General features: G+C 53.1%; 1 protein-coding gene across 4 annotated transcripts in view; it reads right to left on the reverse strand.

The window, feature by feature from the left end:
- Positions 1 to 285: 285 nt before the first annotated feature.
- The window catches only part of NRG2 (neuregulin 2), a 195,113-nt gene continuing 176,383 nt past the window's right edge, over positions 286 to 19,015 (reverse strand). For 3 of the 4 annotated variants that reach the window (XM_061423650.1, XM_061423648.1, XM_061423651.1), the window contains exons 6-10: positions 11,275 to 11,377; positions 8,778 to 8,901; positions 8,307 to 8,434; positions 7,239 to 7,466; positions 286 to 2,249 (exon numbers count right to left, since the gene is read on the reverse strand). In XM_061423650.1, the coding sequence (XP_061279634.1) occupies positions 1,481 to 2,249; positions 7,239 to 7,466; positions 8,307 to 8,434; positions 8,778 to 8,901; positions 11,275 to 11,377 (1,352 nt within the window). In that variant the 3' untranslated portion in view covers positions 286 to 1,480. Of the gene's footprint in view, positions 2,250 to 7,238; positions 7,467 to 8,306; positions 8,435 to 8,777; positions 8,902 to 11,274; positions 11,378 to 15,276; positions 15,301 to 19,015 lie in introns of all 4 variants that reach the window. The other variant, XM_061423647.1, reaches the window with a different exon arrangement.

Here is a 19,015-nt window from a genome sequence, read left to right on the forward strand (position 1 = left end):
AATGCTGGACACCAGGGTTCAATCCCTGGGTCTGGAAGATCCCCTGGAGAAGAGAATGGCTACCCACTCCAGTATTCTTGCCTAGAGAATCCCATGCACAGAGGAGCCTGGCAGGCTACAGTCCATGGGGTTGCAAAGAGACACGACTGAGTGACTAACACACTTCTTCCCAGGAACTGGTCTTGCTCTCTCCAACCTCCACACCAACATCCATCCATCTCTATCACAGGTATTCATCCTCTGTCTTCCCTCCTCACCTAGGGGCTAGGCACACACAGTCAAACATGAGTTATTTCTGATTTTATTTATAATATAAAAATGTTCAAGTGTCAACAGTCAGGTGTTTGGACATTTCAAGGGGCAGGGTTCCCATTTGTTTAGGGTTTTTTGTTGTTGTTTTTTTAAACAATTACCTTTTTGACAAATTAGCAGTGGACCCAGTTTTGTGGGGTGGGGAGGTCAGGGCTGGAGAGGAAGTGGAAGTCATAGGTGGGGTGGGGGATGGGAGTCCGGCTGTGAGAAGGAAATGGTGTTACTTTATTGCTAAAAGGGGAATCAAATACACTGTTGAGTGGCTCTTCTCGGTCCCAGTGTGACCATGCATCCAATCTAAAGAATCTGAAATGCAAAGGACATGCAGGCGTAAAATAGAAAAGACGACCTGTAAACGAAGGTGCTGCAGAGGACGGAGGGGCGTCCTGGAGGCCACAGGGGAGGAGCCGCGAACACTGGGGCCCTGGCAGAGCTGCTCCCTCCCCCGCAGAGGCTGTTGCGAAGACCTCTTTCTCAGAGCCCCCTTCCTTAGCAGCTGTGAGGAGCGGGGAGGCCCCCTCCCCATTCTGGTTGCTGTCGCTGGGCCTTAGTCTCCCCCTGGACTTTACCTGACCCCAACTCTAGTTCCAAGCCTAGGATCCCCACCCACAGCTAAGGGGGACCAGAACTCCAGATCTTACGAGGGGGCAAAAGCTACTCCGGACCTCACTTTCTTTCTTGCGACCCTCCTACCCACGCCCCCACCGGAACCCAAACAACATGGCCTCTTTTCTCTGGTTCCTCTTCACCACCCCCCACCCCTGCCCCCCGCCAGCTTGGGATCCTACATTCCCCCAACCCCACAACCCACACTTCTCTCCAGGAGCTCCAGATTAGCGTACAGCAAAAGGCACCACAATATAGGTTTCTATTAAAGAGTCAAAAAATTGGCCCATCTCTTTTTTTTGTTGTTTCTTTTTTTTTTCCGAAGCTGTAAATCAGGATGTTACATATAAATAGTTTCCCTATAAAAACGTCTTTGCCGTTAGCTAGTATTATAAGACAATTTTTGCTAAAATGAAAATAAAACATTTTGTTATACCTTTTTCCTTTTATAGAAAATAAAAATATTTTTATTTCTTTTTTTCCTCCTTTCTCTCTCCAGTCGGCGGTCTCTGTTCTCCTTAAAGACAGTGGGGCAGGCGAGGCGGAGGGGGCGGCGGGGGCCCTAGAGGGGCCCCGAGTCCTGCTTGCCCCGTGGGAGCGGCCCGCGGCTGTGTCTGCTGCTGGCCCGCGTGCTGTGGCTGTCCAGGGAGTAGTAAGTCCTGCTGTCGGCCGCCGGGCACAGCGGCGGCGAGTCCGAGCGCAGCGCGTCGTGCGCCGCGCGCAGGCCGAGGAAAGGCGTGCTCTCGGCAGCCAGCGCCCCGTCCGCGTCGTCCCCGTCGTCGTCCGAGGCCGAGGCCGAACCGCCTCCCGAGCCGCTGCTCAGCGACAGCGAGTCCCGCGCCGCGCGTGCGCGTTGAGCCGCCAGCCCGTTGAGGCGCGAGCGGCGCCAGCGCCGAGGCCCCGCCGATGTCCTTCGGGACGCGCCGGGGGCGCGCGGCCGCGGCGGTGGCGGTGGCGCGCACTCCTGCGTGGTCTCGTACTCGTCGTCCTCCGGGATGCGGAAGGGGCTGGCGGGCAGGCTTCCCAGGCTGCCGCCCAGCGCGCAGGCCCCTCGCCGCGGCCCCGGCCCTGCTGCGGGGTAGTAGTAGCTGTCGTAGCTGCGCTGCATGTCCGCGCTGGGCCCAGGCCCCGGTCCCGGGCCAGGGGGCGCCGGTTGCCGCAGGAGCGGCTGTTGCTCCGCCAGGCGATAATTGATGGGCGCGGCGGGAGGCAGCGACACGGCGTGCGCCGAGTTGGGGGACGTGATCTCAAAAGTCGGCACCTGCGTAGCCAGCGAGTAATGGAAGTCCACGGGAGAGAGGCGCGCAGGCGTAGTGAGGGCAGACACGTACCTGCGGGGAGAGGCAGAGACATGGGCTGGTGGCCAGGGGATGGGGAAGACCTGATGCAAAGCAGTAGTCTAGCCTAGGATCCCTCCCGCAGGAGCCATGCTGGTATTCCTGTGACCCTAAGCAATTTCCTTAGTTTCTCTGAGCCTCAGTTTACTTATCTGTGAATCAGGAATAAACACAGTGGTCATTCCATAGCATTGTTGGGTGATTCCATACACATATCAGTGGTCCTTGGTTGTGGGGATGTTCACAGTCACCAGTGTTCCTGAATGGTTACTTTGGATCAGGCTTAGGCTGGGGCATTTTACGTGTACCAGTTCATCTAATACAGTAAATCTGTAAGAGGCGTCTGTTAATGCCATACAGACTCAAAAGATTTAAGTGACTTACTCAAGGTTCACACAGCCAGGAAGTGGTCAAGCTGGGATGTGAACCCAGGCCATTCAGGTATGACCTAAATCAAACCCCTTATGATTATACAGTGGAAGTAACAAACAGATTCAAGGGATTAGATCTGATAGAGTGCCAAAGAATATGGACAGAGGTTCGTAACACTGTACAAGAAGTGGTGACCATAACCATCCTCAAGAAAAAGAAATGCAAGAAGGCAAACTGGTTGTCTGAGGAGGCCTTACAAATAGCTGAGAAAAGAAGTGAAAAGGAAACAAGAAAGGGAAAGATACACCTAACTGAAGGCAGAGTTCCAAAGAATCAGTTCAGTTCAGTTGCTCAGTCATGTCTGACTCTTTGCGACCCCATGAATCGCAGCATGCCAGGCCTCCCTGTCCATCACCAACTCCCAGAGTCCACCCAGACTCACATCCATCGAGTCAGTGATGCCATCCAGCCATCTCATCCTCTGTCGTCCCCTTCTCCTCCTGCCCCCAATCCCTCCCAGCATCAGAGTCTTTTCCAATGAGTCAACTCTTCGCATGAGGTGGCCAAAGTACTGGAGTTTCAGCTTTATCATCATTCCTTCCAAAGAAATCCCAGGGCTGATCTCCTTCAGAATGGACTGGTTGGATCTCCTTGCAGTCCAAAGAATAGCAAGGAGATACAAGAAAGCCTTCTTAAGTGAACAATGCAAAGAAATAGAGAAGAATGGGTAAGACTAGAGATCTCTTCAAGAAAATTAGAGGTATCAAGGGAACAATTTCACACAAAGATGGGCACAATAAAGAACAGAAATGGTAAGGACCTAACAGAAGTAGAAGAGATTAAGAAGAGGTGGCAAGAATACACAGAAGAACTGTATAAAAAAGGTTTCAGTGACCTGGATAACCATAATGGTGTGATCACTCACCATCACTCAGCCAGACATCCTGGAATGTGAAGTCAAGTGGGCCTTAGGAAGTATTACTATGAACAAAGCTAGCTGAGGTGATGGAATTCCAGCTGAGCTATTTCAAATCCTAAAAGATGATGCTATTAAAGTGCTGCACTCATTATGCCAGCAAATTTGGGAAACTCAGCAGTGGCCACAGGACTGGAAAAGATCAGTTTTCATTCTAATCTCAAAGAAGGGCAAAAGCCAGAGTATTCAAACTACTGCACAGTTGTGCTCATTTCATGTGCTAGCAAAGTAATGCTCAAAATCCTTCAAGCTAGGCTCCAACAGTAGGTGAACCGAGAACTTCCAGATACACAAGCTGGATTTAGAAAAGGCAGAGGAGCCAGAGATCAAATTGCCAACATTTGTTGGATCACAGAAAAAGCAAGAGAATTCCAGAAAAACTCTAGTCCTGTTTTATTGACTTGACTGGGGATGGCAACAAACTGTGGAAAATTCTTCAAGAGATGGGAATACCAGACCATCTGACCTGCCTCCTGAGAAACCTGTATGCAGGACAAGAAGCAACAGTTAGAACCAGACATGGAACAATGGACTGGTTCCAAATTGGGAAAGCAGTACATCACGGCTGTATATTGTCACCCTGCTTATTCAACTTATATGCAGAGTACATCATGCAAAATGCTGGGCTGGATGAATCACAAGCTGGAATCGAAATTTCTGGGAGAAATATCAGTAACCTCAGATATGCAGATGATACCACCCTAATGGCAGAAAGTGAAGAGGAACTAAAGAATCTCTTGATGAAAGTGAAAGAGGAGAATGAAAAAGCTGGCTTAAAAGTCAACATTTAAAAAACTAAGATCGTGTGATCTGGTCCCATCACTTCATGGCAAATAGATGGGGAAACAATGGAAACAGTGACAGACTTTATTTTCTTAGGTTCCAAAATCACTGTAGGCGGTGACTGCAGCCATGAAAAATAAAAGATGCTTGCTCCTTGGGAGAACAGCTATGACAAACCTAGACAGAGAATTAAAAAGCAGAGACATTATTTTGCTAACAAAGGTCCATCTAGTCAAAGCTATGATTTTTCCAGTAGTCATGTATGGATGTGAGAGTTGAATCATAAAGAAGGCTGGGCACCAAAGAATTGATGCTTTCAAACTGTGGTGCTGGAGAAGACTCTCTAGAGTCCCTTGGACAGCAAGGAGATCAAACCAGGCAACTGTAAAGGAAATCAGTCCTGAATATTCATTGGAAGGACTGATCCTGAAGCTCCAGTTTACTTCAGCCATCTGATTCGAAGAGCAGACTCTGAAAAAGACCCTGATGCTGGGAAAGAGTGAGGGCAGGAAGAGAAGGGGGAGACAGAAGATGAGTTGGTTGCAGGGCATCATCGACTCAATGGAAATGAGTTTGCAGAAACCTTGGGAGATAGTGAAGGACAGGGAAGCCTGGTGTGTTGCAGTTCATAGGATTGCAGAGTTGGACACAGTTGAGTGACTGAACAACAACAGGCAGAAACCAGGACTCATACTGCCCAATTACTCATTCTAGTCCCTGCATTCAGCCACCCCTGTGACTTGGTCTCCCCTTCCCTCAGGGACAGTTATCCCTTGGCTGATGGCTACAGTGGGGAACTATTCCCTTTTAAGGTGAAGCTAAAATCTGCCTCAGGGAAGTGACTGCTCCCACCTCAAGTAGGAGCTCAGCCCAGAGCACAGATACCAAGACCACACTTAAGCATCTCTGCTTGGAGCTAAAGAGCACCAGTTCCTTCAAAAGTTTGCCCTTCCAAATATCTCCCAGTCTGGGTCCCAGGCACCAGTCCCTGTTCTTTCTCCACATTTCCCTTTCTGGGTAAACCAGCCTCTTGCCCAGCCATTGTCTATCTCAGGACAGGGACTCCCACCTCCTTGCCTCTCTTTCAAATGGTAGAGCTGGGCACCTCACTGCTTGCTCAAGTCCCTATACTGTCTTTCTGAATCATCTGACTCCCCTGTCTTCCCTCTTACACATTTTCCACATGTACATCCATCAAGTCTTACCCATTCATTCCCTGTCTCCTGGATCATACCTTCCACCCTGCTCTACTCCATCCTGGGACTGGATGTTCACTCTGGTCATGCCCCACCCCAGGATCTTTCCTTCTTCAGCCTATGCACTTCCCAGAACAATCTTTTGAAGTCACATCGCTGCTTTAGGAGGCCCTTCCTGCCTACCCACCCAGGGCTGTCTATCTAGCCCCAGCTTGTCTGCTTACGCCCAGCTCCCCTCTCCCCATACCTCGAGGCACCTCACTCACCAGCTCTGTCCTCAGTGCCTCTGCTGGAACTGCTCATGGTGTTCCCCTCGCCCAGAAGTCCTCCCAACCTTTCTACCTCCACCCATCAAGGAGTTCTATTGCTCTTGTTACTGTTGATAACCACAGCTCCACCTAGTAAGCACCAGCTCCATGTCAGGTATCAGACAAAGAGCTTTGCGCTTGATCTTAGGTAGCCTTCATAAAAGCCACAAGACAGGTATAATGTTCACTGTTCTATAGCCGAGGAAACCAAAGCACAGAGGTGATCAACGTGCCCCAAGTCACACAGGTGGTGGAACTGGGCTTGGAAAGGTTAGTATTAGAAAAACCTAGTCGCTTCTCAGAGCCTGTGGTCAGACTGGCTTTCTCTGACCTAGTGGGGTGTTCTATGTTTAGCACTTTTCATGGGCAGCTGGGAGCTTCAGTGGTTTGTGCCCGTGGCTGGCATGGAATAGGCTGAGTTGAGCCTTCTCCATCCTAGCCTGGAGTTCCTTGTGAAAATGGAAGTGTTAGTCACTCAGTTGTATCTGACTCTTTGCAACCCCATGGACTGTAGCCCTCCAGGTTTCTCTATCCATGGAATTCTCCAGGCAAGAATATAGCGCAGGTAGCCATTCCCTTCTCCAGGGGATCTCTCCTACCCAGGGATCACACCCAGGTTGTCTGCATTGCAGGCAGACTCTCTACCATCTAAGGAGTTCCTAGTACCATTCCCCTTTCTCTGCTCTCCTCCCAGAGATCCTACTTGCCAAGGGGCCATGTAAGGGCTGAGCAAGAGGCAGCCTGGCCCCTGTGACTCCTGCCTGTGAGTCAGGGAAGAAGGGGATTTCCTGGTTCTCACTGCATTCATTGCTTGGGAACCCAATGGCATCTTGATCCATGGGGGCCTAGTCGCTGATGCTTCCAGGGCCTCAGGAATTCTTGGCTCATTCCCATCCTGCACTGATCAGTTTCCTCATAGACAGCCTCTCTTCCCACTCTCTCATCTGTTTGATCTTGGTGTCTGTTTCTCCTGGGACATGGGGCCTCTAGGTGACACCAGCGTAGGGCAACCATATGTTCTGGTTTGTCCAGGACAGCCCCTGTTTGTTCCTGATGTTCCAGTGCGATTATTACTAACATTCTCTTCTACTCTGAAAAGTGTCCTAGTAGGACAATTAAATTAAATAGTCATAACACATAACACTCTAGTCTACTGGCTAGAGTCCCAGCCTGTCATTAACGTGTTAATGACCCTGAGCAGAACATTGAACTTTTCAGGGACCTTGCTTGCCCATCTGAAAAACAGGGATGAGGCTCTTTGGAGTGTTTCTGAAGTGACCACAGGATCGGCCCCAGGTCAGTGGTGCCAGCTCTCTGGCTGAGGTGGGCGCAGGTCACGGAGACTGACCTCTCACTGTGTGGGGAGTCACGCAGGGAGTCTATGGAGTCGTGGTAAGGTGGCACGGCAGCCCTGCGCCGCTCCTCCAGGCTGTAGGCCGCCGCCCGCCGTGCCCGGGCCTCCACACACGCTGGGCTGTTGCACTTGCTGGTGCCCACTGATGACAGCACGATGCCCGACTGGGAGTCAGAGGTCAGGCTCTCAGAACGGTCCAGGCTCCATGTGTGGCTCTCATGCCTGGAGAAGCCAGGTGGGAGTGACATGAGGGGACAGGAAGGGGTAGGGCAGCCCAGCACGTGTGGTCCCAGGCCCACCCCTGCCCTGGTTCTTCACTCCTTCTCAGTCTCCCTCAGCTCACTGCCCTCCACTCTGGGCTGATGTGTAATGTCGTAAATGCTAAATCCCAATCTGGGGAGGAGGCGAGCTGACGGCCTGTGGGTGAGTGGGCTGCAGTGCATACAGCCCTCTTCCTTTCCTCCCTGCAGCAACCTCCCCTTGGTCTCCTCGGCTGTGACCCCTCCACTCCCGTGGTCCCGGGATACCTGCCGCAACCACCCAGACCCAGTGGCCAATATACAGGGACCCTACTCCCCAGGGAAGAAAGGGGTCAACCATGTTCTCTTTAGAGCTGTATGACTTTGTGCTTGTGTAGACAGGCTTCCCTACCTCTGGAGAGGCTAAGGTGGATTAGGTTCACGTGGAAACCTCAGGAGAGGACACTGAATAGCTGTGGGTACTTGAGGTACCAGGCACTTTTTGCCAGAGGAAGTGGTGCTAATGACGTCCAAACAGAACTAAATGTTAGGTGGGAGCACAGTGACGCTGTTGCTCCTCTGGGGCTGGTTTAGACTAGAAACGGGAATCCTGTTTCTTGACCTGGATGGACGTTTGGTGATGGGTTCTGGTTTGAAGCCTCCCCACCTCCATCCTCTGGCTCACTAGGACCCTTAATACAGAGCCCAGCCTGGCCAGGGAGTTTTGTGTGTGTCCCCAGGCAGGTGTGTGATGCGCATGTGCACGCCCTGTGGGCGTGCACACAGGAGTCTGCCAGGATCTGTGGGCCTGGGTGGTGCCCACCTGTGGCTGGAGGTGGGCGTGGCTGTGGAGCAGTGGTGAGAAGGAGAACAGGAGTGGCTCCCGGAGAAGGTGGTCTCCGTTTCCCTCCGGATGACATGGTCTGTGGCGGGTACATTCTTGGAGATATACTGCAACAGAGAGTTTGAGGGGGCAGTTAGTGACAGATGACCAAGTTGGCCCTCCTTCCTGGTGGGCTCGGGGAAATGAGACAGTAAGCTTCACGCGGTGGGGAAGATGGTCCACTGGATATGTAACTCGGTGTTAGGGCAGGAGTGGCCCCTGGAAGTCCAGCCCCTGACCTCCCTTGAGGAAGTGGGCCAAGTGAGGCTGAGTCATCCTGGGGAGGCGAGGCCAGGCTAGTAGGCAAGGCTGAGCCCAGGATGGGTCGCTGCCTCCCTGGCGCATTCTTGCAGGGGGCATGAGAAGGCCGTCTCTACTGCGAGGGGTCAGAGTCCAGGGATCACCACTCACATCTGCCATCTGGATCTCCTCAGGGTCCAGTCGGGGGTGGCTGGGCCCGTTGGCCAAGCTCCGGTTCTGGTGGGCAGGGCACATGTTCTGTCGGAGGTGGTTATGCATCTGCTTCCGCTGTTTCCTGCAGGAGAAGGTGCATTAGCCTGGCACCCCCATACCCCACGACACACACAAAGCATGAACTCCCCTAGCTGTCACTCCAGGGAACTGGGCTACCTGTGCCCTGGACTGCCATGGCATCTCCTGCTACTGCTCTTGCTGGGCTCAGGCTGCCCTCAGCCAGGACCCCTTCAATCAACCCCTACATCATCACTACCAGCCTGCATTCAGCAGTACCTGAGTGTAGTGGTAATGAGCTTTGGCTCTGCTGAGACAGTAGAACTCTACTTTCTAGCTGTGTAACTCTGGGCAAGTTACTTAAACTCTCCATGCTCCACTTTCCTTATCTGTAAAATGGACTGATCATCTATCCATTTCCAAGACCACTGAGTATGAAGAGTAGATAAGATATTCAATACAGTGCTGACCCACTTGCTCATTCATTCATTTATTTGGTATTGATTGGGTTTTTACTATGTGCCAGAACTCGCCTGCCAATTCAGTAGACGCAGGTTTGATCCCTGGGTCGGGAAGATCCCCTGGAGGAGGAAATGGCATTCCACTCCAGTATTCTTGCCTGGGAAATCCCAAGGACAGAGGAGCCTGGCAGGCTGTAGTCCATGGGGTCGCAAGGAGTCAGATGTGATTTAGTGACTGAACAAAGCAAAGATGCAGTTTTGGAGCAGAGGAGACAGATATAGTTTCTGCCCTCATGGAGCTTGCAGGCCAGTAGGAGAGGCAGATGATAAACACATCATCTGCCTCTCCTAATAATAATAAAAATAAATAAAAAATAATAAAAATAAATATACAAGTACTTTCAGCAAAGTGCTATGAAGAAAATAAAACAGGATGCTGTGGTCAGGGAAACAAGACCTGTGGGGCCTCTTTCCTTTGGCACATGTTAAGAGCTCAGTACATCTGTTTTGTAATCGACAAGTCTAATCATGTCACTCCCCTGCTACAAACCCTTCATGGGTCTTCAGCATCCTGTCCCTCTCCCTAGCACTCTCTCTCCACACCCCCACTCACTTCATCCTTGGAGGGCGTGTTTCTGATCTGACACTGTGCCTCTCTGGCCTCTGGGCCTTTGCATCTAATTGCAGCACATTCCGTGCCCCTTCACCTGCTAACTTCTGCTCGACTCAGGCCCAGCTACAATGCACCTTTTTTCAGGGAAATCCTTCCTGCCCTCCAGCTGAAGTTAGGCACCCCCGAAATACATCCCATGATCCCGCACCTCTTGCTTAGAGCCCTGGCCATTTGCCTGGTGCAGGGCCTGGTGTCTGTTCAGCAGGTGTTGAATGAAAATTTGTTTAAATGAGTAAATGTATTATAGGTTAGAACATGGTGCTTGCTTCCCCGCCCCAGTTTTGGGCCTCAGTTTTCCTATGTGGGCTCAGTCTCCTCTCTAGGCTCCCTGGGCCCTAAATCTCAAGGTTGGCAAGGCCTTTGATCTCATATATGGGGGCAGCAGTAACCAAGACCCCAGGGCTCAGCCCCCAAATGGTGGTCATGCCCAGATTCCTGCTTTCTAGATAAGAACAGATGTGACAATCCTCTCTCTGCACTACATCACTTTACAACCTGCAATGGCTTCCTACCATCTGTAGGATAAACCCAGTCTCCCTAGCTTGACATTCAAGTCCCTATGGTGCCATGCAGGCTCCAGCTGTTCTTTTAGACTCATGCACCTTGTTTTCTTGACCCCCATCCTTTGCTCCAACTAGCCTGGGCTGCTCAAACTCCATGAACACAGTCAATACTCCCTGGCATTTGTCTTTTAGCTTGCTTTGTTTTGCTGGAATTGTCCAGCCCCGTTTCTGCCCCTTGCTCCAAGGTTCTGATGTCACCTTTCCTCTACTCAGGGGGGCCCCAACTCCACCTTCTCTGTGTTGGAAGGTGTCTTGCCTGGACTGCTCCTGGGTGGGGCCAGGCAACTCCCTTTGAGCTCTCTTTTTTCCCTGAGAAGGGGCCTCCCTCTCTGTGCTTCCCCACCTCCGACACTGCCCCAGTGTCTGCCTACTTGACAGGGCAGATGATCCCTGCAGGATGCTCTGAGGTACAATACTAGGATCATGCCCATTTTACAGATGAGGACTCAGAGAGGTTCATCAATTTCCATAGGGTTACAGGAAATGGCAGAGTTGGATTTGAACCCAGATCTGTCTTCTTTCGATGCCTGTGCTTATGACCAGTCTTGTTCAGTCCTCTGGGGTCTGTCTCTCCCCACTCTGTTCCTGCTTCTTGGCCTGGCCCTTTGGCCCCACACCAGCTGCCCCTAAGGGGCAGAGGAGAAGAGCAAGGGGGGTGCCAGGCCAGGCATGGTGGACTGGAGAGGAGAGCCTGTCCCCACAGAAGCAGCCCCTGGTTGGCCTGAGTGCAGACAACTCACTTGGTCTTGCAGTAGGCGACCACGCAGACGATGCCCACCACCAGCAGAGCCACACAAATCCCAGTGATGGTCAGGACCCTCTTCTGGTACAGTTCCTCAGCTTCTGCAGGGGTAGAGGGTGTGAGGGGGCAGGCAGGGGGCAGACCCACAGAGGCAGGGGTGCAGACCCTCCCCTACCCCTCGTACCTTGGGCTCCCATCCATCTCTTCCCTCCCTAGCCAGTTCCCTCCCTCCTGCTCTCCCAAATGCCACCCACCCATGGATCTGGTCACAAGTGACTACACCTGAGTTCACTTTCCCAAACCCTGTGCTCTACCTGATGAGTGGAAAATGCAGGGGGATGGAGGAGGTGGGATGAAGGTGAAGGTCCTGAGGTCATAGGGGAGGGTAACCCACTATGGCCTAGTGGCTGCCAAGAGCCTTGATAGGCTGGGGAAAACTAGTCTTCACAGCGGTGGTCATGCAGGCCCTGGGCAGAGACCTGGCCACTTTGGCTTCCTGAGGAAGGTGGAACGTGGCTTGTTCAGGGCTAGAGAACAAGCTTGTTCTTGGGCTTGTTCTTGTTCTAGACACCAGGTCCAGAGCCTAGCCTTAGGAGGGGTGCCAGGATCAGGGACAGAGTGGGCCAGGCCTGCAGAGGTGGGCATGGGGAAAAAGGCTTTGGTTTATCCCTACAGCCTGGTCAGAGTTGTGGCCCTGGCCCACTCTGGCCCCCCGTCTCTGCCTGTGGGGAGCCCACAAGTGACAGCACAGCTCCCTAGGACAGCCGTGTGCTCAGGAGTGACCTCTACTCTTCTGAAGGAGCTGAGCTAGGCTGGGCCTCAGAGCCTTAAGAAAGACTTGACCATCCCTTCTACCCCCGCTTTTTGTTGGGGCAGCCTTCTAGAACAGAGAAAGCCTAGAGGAAGAGAAGGAAAAAGGGGATAGCACACAACATGGTCACCCTCACTCCCACTTGCACCTGCTGGCCAGCCCTTCCACATTGCTCCCTCCCAGCAGACTGGGATAAGTGGGCACCAGATCCAACACTTTGGTGGAACCCTGGGCAATGTGCCTAGGCCCCCAGGCTTGCAGTGCCTCCTGTGGCAAAGGTACACCCAGCAGCACAGACAGGGTACAGACGCCCAGACACACATACCTGGAGGACTACGCCTGGCTGACACACAGATCCTTCACAGGGATACAGGGATACACTCATGCACATCCGCCGTGCACGTGATCAGGTCAAAGGACACACAGTCGTGCAGAGTCGTAAAACAAACAGCCCTTTACCCAAGATCCCCACCTCTGGGCTCTGTGGTCCTCGTTTGGCCTGTGGTTCTCCTCCCTGGCCACCACTCAGTCCTCCAGTCAGGCCTCTGTCTCAGTCACTCCTTTGAGACCACTCTGGTCATGGTCACCAACAACCCCCTGCTGCCAAGCCTCTGGTCCATTCACGTCCCGCTCAGCAGACTCCCCCAGCTGGGCTCACTTCCCCGGCTGGCCTTCTCTCCTGGATTTCCTCCTCCTGCACTGGCTCATCTCTGTCTCAGTTGCTGCTCCCCGCTCTTCCATGTGGGCTTCAGGGTAGAAAGGCCCAGAGCTCTCAGGTGTCTTCCTCTCCCTACCTGCCCTCTCTCCCTCCATCATCTCACTCAGACTCAGACTGGAAATACCATCTGTATGCCGCTGAATCTCACATTTCTCTCTTGTAGCAACTTCTCCCCTAGCTCCAGATTCCTACAGCCAAGGGCCACAGCCAGGCAGATGCACTGACCCCCTCTGCCCACCCTGCCACCTGCCCTCTTCCCTTCCCATCTCCATGGCAGCAGCATCACTTTTCCTGCTGCACAGGCTCCAAGCCTCAGAATCGTTCGTTTCTGATTTCCCCACCCACTCTGGTACCTGATCCATCAGCAGGTCCTCTCAGCTCTACCTCCCAAATAGATCCCAGATCTGACCACTTCTTACCTCTTCCGGGGCTTCCAGCTTTGTCCAAGATGATGTCATCTTTCCCTGGACAGCTGTCCACCTTCTGACTGGATTCTCTGCTTCTATTCCTCCACATCCTGTCCCCTCACCCAGTCTATTCTCTGCCCCAAAGCCACATTGATTTCCAGTCATAAAGCAGATCATTTTACTCCTCATAAAGATCATAAAGCAGATCATTTTAAGGATGCTTAACAACCCACACTGGCATCCCCCTGCAATTCAAATACAACCTAAAAGCCTTACCGTGGCCCACAAGACCCAGAGTCACGCGGTCCCTTCCTTTAGATCCCATCTGTGGTCCTCTCCCCCATATCTGCTGTGTTTCAGAGTCACTGGCAGTCCTGCCCACCGAACAAGGCGGGCCCATCCACGTCATCCCTAACTTGCTGTATCCCCACCATAAACACTCTGCCCCCACCTACTGTTTGCAGGGCTGGCTACTTTCTGTCAAGTTTTAGCCCAAATGTCACCTCACTGGACAAGCCTTCTCTGATCACTTAGTTAGAGTCAGTCCTCACCCTGGCTAGGTACTGTCCCATTCCCTTATATTGGGCTGGCCAAAAAGTTCATTTGGGTTTTTCTATTACATCTTATGGAAAAATCCGAACAACCTTTTTGGCCAACCCAGTATTTTATGTATAATGCTTACCACCACCTGATATCTTTCTTGTTTGCTTGTTCTGCCAGGAGCGCAGCAACTCTGAGTGCTAGATCCCCAGGGTCTGGCCAACTCTGGGGCTCAGGAGATGTTTTTGAGTCGGTGAGTGAATGAATATACAGACCACCTTTACAGACAGTCACATTACAGATGCTCACACTTGCCTCCACACCCACTGCTCATGCTCAGCTCTTAACAACAAAGATTGCACCCACTGCACCCCTCCGTGTGCTCACACCCTGCACTGAGAGATCCAACAAGGTGTAAACACATCAGCACCCCCATGACAACACAGACACACACACCTACAGATTCACCCCTGTGTCCCCTGGCAGGATCACACGGACACCACAGACTTGACCCCTCTCCTCCCCACCCCATCACAGCAGATAGACAGACAGACATACTCTTACACATAGACTCTCAGCTCCATCTTCTGAGAACAGCTGACGGTGGTTAGGTGGCAGGGGAACTAGGGCCTCCCCCAACCTGCCACATGAACAGCTTTTTCATAACTGCCAGCTCCACACACATCTGAGGTCTGACTGCATCGAAGCCTCAACCCCTCTTGAGCTCCTGCTTCTCTTCAGCTATATAACATGCATGGACCAGGGTGGAGGCTCCCAGCACAAGGCCAGAGAGCTGGAAAGATGGACTTCAGAGTCCCTTCCTGCCCAGGGCATCTTCCAGGGGCCAGAGGGCAGTCACAGGAGGGAGGTAAGGTTCTGAGCTGGGAGGCAGGAGGTACCAGCCCACCCTAGACCCTCGCTGGTGCTGCCCATAGACAAACACATGTGCCCTCATGGAGAGAGATCATGATAGGAGTAACAGCCTCAAGCAGATGGCAAAGCCTGGCAGACAAACATGAGGCAGGGGGCAGAGACAAATAGGTGTTATCAGCTGCCAGCCTGGTGCAGAATGAAAAGCAATGGAAATGGAAATGGGAAAAGGAAGGAGGATTAAAGTCAAATGGAAAGGGCTGCCTCTCTGCACAGTTCTCCGAAGCAAGATTCCGTGGCTTCTGGACACCAACTCTTCGAGGGACCTGGCTTTTTGGCCAACCCACTGGGCTGCATACAGCTCACAGGGCCTGTTCCCCTGAGTACCATGGTGATCAGCCCCAGGCAAGGGGGCGCTGCTGTACACTGGGCACAGTCTGAACCCCAGGGCACCCTGCCGTGCATAAGCTTTTCTCGTCTCCCCCACATCCACGTAGTTTACTACAGAACATCCTGGCAGGGACAGGGGGATTTCTGAAATCCTCCCTTTTCCATTTTGGGGAAAAGGAAACTCAACATCCAGCACACATGGTGTCAGAGGCTGAGGAGAGGGGCTGTGTGGATGGTGCTGACCCATACATAGAGGCTCCGTACCCTTTAGTTCAAATCCAAGGTGCTCTGGCAGTGCAGGAGAGAGGAGGGTCAGAGGGGGAAAGGATGGAGGGAGAGATACAGACAGAGATGGGGGAAGGGCAGGAGAGAGAGAGAGAGAAACGTTGGTCAGGACTCTTCAGACACCAGCAGCAGCCTGTGAGGTGAAGGCAGGTTAGTGGGGTCCCCTCCCGGCCTCCTGAGCCCCTTCCCTGGCACCCAGCCCCCAAGAGCCCTTGCTGGGGGGTAGGGAGAAGAAGGGTTAGGCTCAGCAGGCAGGGCGGGTTCTTTAGAGATGAGCTGTGGGGTTAGTACCTGGTGGGGAGGGGCAGAAGTCAGTTGGCAGATGTCCCCGGGGAGGAAAGTGAGTGGGGGGCAGGGGTCAGAGGCATCCCCGTATTCCCCTTCCCAGCTCCAGAGCCAGCCCCTCCTGGAGACAGCCTGCTCTGCTTGAGCTCATTCACGGGGCCCTTTTTTCTGTTCAGAACGAGCGCAGAGGGTACTCACACTGGCCCCTTGTCCCTGTCCTGTCCCCTCGGGCCTCACTGGCCTGCCTACCTACTAGGAGCCTGGCATAGAGGCTCAGAGTCTGTGGGGAGCAGGAGTGGGGAGGGGAGCAGGTCACTTCTCCACCTGACACCCCCAAACATCCTAGAAACTTGCAGGGGTGAGGCCTTGGGGTGTCAGCCTACTTTCACTAGTTAGGAAAGCAAACTTCAACTTGGAGAAAGAGACAGGCGTGCCACCTGTAGAACACCTGTGCCCCCTGCATGGCAGCCAGTTGTGCTCTTTGAAGTGGGATCATGTTGTGAGTGTGCAATCTCATGGCCCTTCGAGGTAGATGCCCAGGATATCGAAGGCTCGGATAAGAGGGCCCACCCAGGAATCAGCTCTGGCACTGACCTGCTGTGCGACCCCAGAGTTCCCTGCCTGTCTGGCTCTCAGTCTCTCATCTGCTGAGTGGGGATCAGGCCTGGCTACGGGATCCCTGAAAGGTCTGCAACCCCTCTGTGCTTCAGAATCATCCAGGCCAATGGAACTGGGCTCTGGGGTGGGAGCCCAGAAATCTCTCCAATGCTTTTGAAAAGTACACCTAGCGTTCTAAGGTAGCAGCCAGCATCTGAGTGTGGGCTTCAAGTCTCTGTTTTGTCCCGTTTGCTGTGTGCATGTGGGCGAGTCACAGTCTCTGTTTCCTCATGTGTCAAAGGTGCCCGGAGCCAGGGAGAAGAAGAGGGCAAGGTGGTGGGCCAGGCCCTCTCCATGGCCTCCCCATGTGCAGAGCAAGCTCCCCCAGAGCACAGGAGGAGGTGGAGTTGTGTTCTGAGGTTCTCATCTCCTGTGGAGGGAGGGGAGCATGGGCATGTGTGTCCAGCCCTGGATTTCTCCTTTGCTCCATGACAGGGAGTCCAGAGGGCTCTGCCATTGGAAAAGGGCAGGCGAGCAGGACAGCTTTGACTGAAAGAGCCTTGAGGAAGATTCTGGGGCTCTGATCCCCCGATTCCATGCAGCGACCACACCCCTGAAGCATGATCCCCAGCTCTTCCAAACATGAACACTCCTGGGAACTCCTGTTAAATTTGACTTTGAGGGTGATCTCTTTGTGGTCTTACATGTACTGCTGGGAGGTAGGAATTCTTAACAAAGCGAGTCCTCTCCCCTCCTGGGACCTCCCTGGGCTGGCCAGCTGTGCTAAGCAAGCAGCACAAACTTGACAGACTCAAGGGATCCTCAGGAGCAGCTCTCACTGAGCGGCTAATCCTGTAGCCCCGGGGACCCTCCAGGCAGCTCGAGAGAGCTCACAGCATTTGGATATGCACCCAGGCTCCCGGGAGAGAAGAGCCCACTTGGCCACGGCACCCCAGAGGCTGAGAGAACTACTTGTGGTGGTGTTTGTATTAGATGAGGCAGCTGAGGGCCAGTGGTGCCCCAAGGTCACACAGCAAATTTGGAGGCAGAAAGGAGGCTAGAGGCCAGGTCTGTGATCTCTTGGGCCTAAGCCATGGCTATTCCTGCCCAATGAGTCCCTGGGCAGGCCTGACTCTTTAGTCCTCAGGACAACGACCACCTGGAGAAGTGAGCAGGGCTCCCAAAGTCATTTAAGAGTTTTCTCCTGTATCACTCCTCTGGGAACCAAGCAGTATAGCAGCAGCTTTGGGGGCTCCTGACTGGCCTTCCCTTTGAGCCAAAGGCCAGTGCTGGTTATGTGACTGAGGGCTCGGCCAGCCCCTAGAAGGCAGCCCTGCTTCCCTTGCCCCATGGGTGGATTCTGAGGGGCCTGCAGCTATGTCAGCCCCAGCAAAACAAAAAGCAAACAAAAAACCAAACAGTCTTCTGCTCATCATATTCACTGATTGCCACTCAGCCAGCATAGAGTGACACCACCAAGTCACAGACAGGTCCTACTGGACAGAAATTTGCATAATGACCAGTAACCATGGTCACCTGCTGCTGAACTCCCAGCAGGGCTGGCTGATCAGACAACAGGCAAAGTCTCCATCCTGGACAGGCCCTGAGACACACAGTCTCAGGCTCCTGGATGAGGAGGTCCTGATGTGGACCCTAGAGCATGTGCTCGTGTGTGTGTGCCTGTGTGAGCAGGTGTCAGCACACGTGTGTGTTGGCGTGTGAGTGCAGGCATGTGCTCGTGTGTTTGTGAGTGTGTGTGCAGATTTGTGCTCTTGTATGTGAGGGGTATCCAGGTGCACAGGTTTTGATTCTTGGGAAGTGGAGGGGCTGTCAGGGGAAGAAGGGGAAGTTACTGTGGCTGCAGGTCTAGAGGCTGTCTGGACAGAGCGGGAAGGTCAGACACTTTGCTCAGGATGTGCTGAGAGTCAGCCTCTGGGGGGCCCTCACCCCCAGGCCAGCAGTAGCTGGGAGAAGAGCTTGGCTTTGTTCAAGCAACAACTGCAGGTCCTCGACTAAGCCTGTCATGTGTCTCCCTTCGTTTCATCCTCACAGCAAGCCTAAGGGCATAGATGCCATTATCCCCATTTTACAGACGAGAAAATCAGAGAGGTTAAACGAGGCCCCCAGAACAGTAAGCTTAGCTGCTGGCAATATTATTCAGGTCCCTCTGAATCCAAGCCTGAACACTTAAGTTAGCATTTTACACTCCCTTCTCAATAATTATCTGATAGAGCAGTGCATGAAGTACTCCGGGCGAAGTGCTTGAAGACTATAAATCCTTTACCAAAAGGTGCCAGCAAGAATCTCAATAACACTAGGCAGAAAGGCTGCATTTCCAGAGTCTTTCCTGGGCTCCTGGAGCCCGGCTGACCCTCCCAGGAGATCTGAGCTGAAAGCTGAAGACGCCCAGCTGGCAGGAAAGCTTGGACGGCGGCCGAGTTCTGGAGGCTCCACTGCTCTGATTCAGGATGCACTGGGACTCCCTGTCCAGAACAGTCCCGTAAGCTAGGGAGGCTCTGGGCCGAAGAGGGAGAAGGAAAAGGCCCTCCACTGTCTCTCTCCTGGTCGTCAGCCCTGACTGGCTGCTCTACCCTCCTGACTTGCAGTCCTCCAATAGGGCTGATCTGACTCTGCAGTTGGTCCTGGAGCCTGGGCTCAGGAGAATTCTGTTGGGCCGCATGCCCACAGGTTCAGTTCCTGTCCCCACGGCCTTCCTCCCTGGCCTTGAATGGGAGGGGACTGGGGAGAGAGCTGCCCCCAACACTCTATTAAGATAGTTGATCATCTGGGCTGACCAGCCCCCACCTCCCTGGCGCCTCCACTCTCCTCTTCAAAT

This window comes from Bos javanicus, chromosome 7 (genome assembly GCF_032452875.1).
Source record: "Bos javanicus breed banteng chromosome 7, ARS-OSU_banteng_1.0, whole genome shotgun sequence".
In the NCBI taxonomy this organism is placed as follows: domain Eukaryota; kingdom Metazoa; phylum Chordata; class Mammalia; order Artiodactyla; family Bovidae; genus Bos; species Bos javanicus.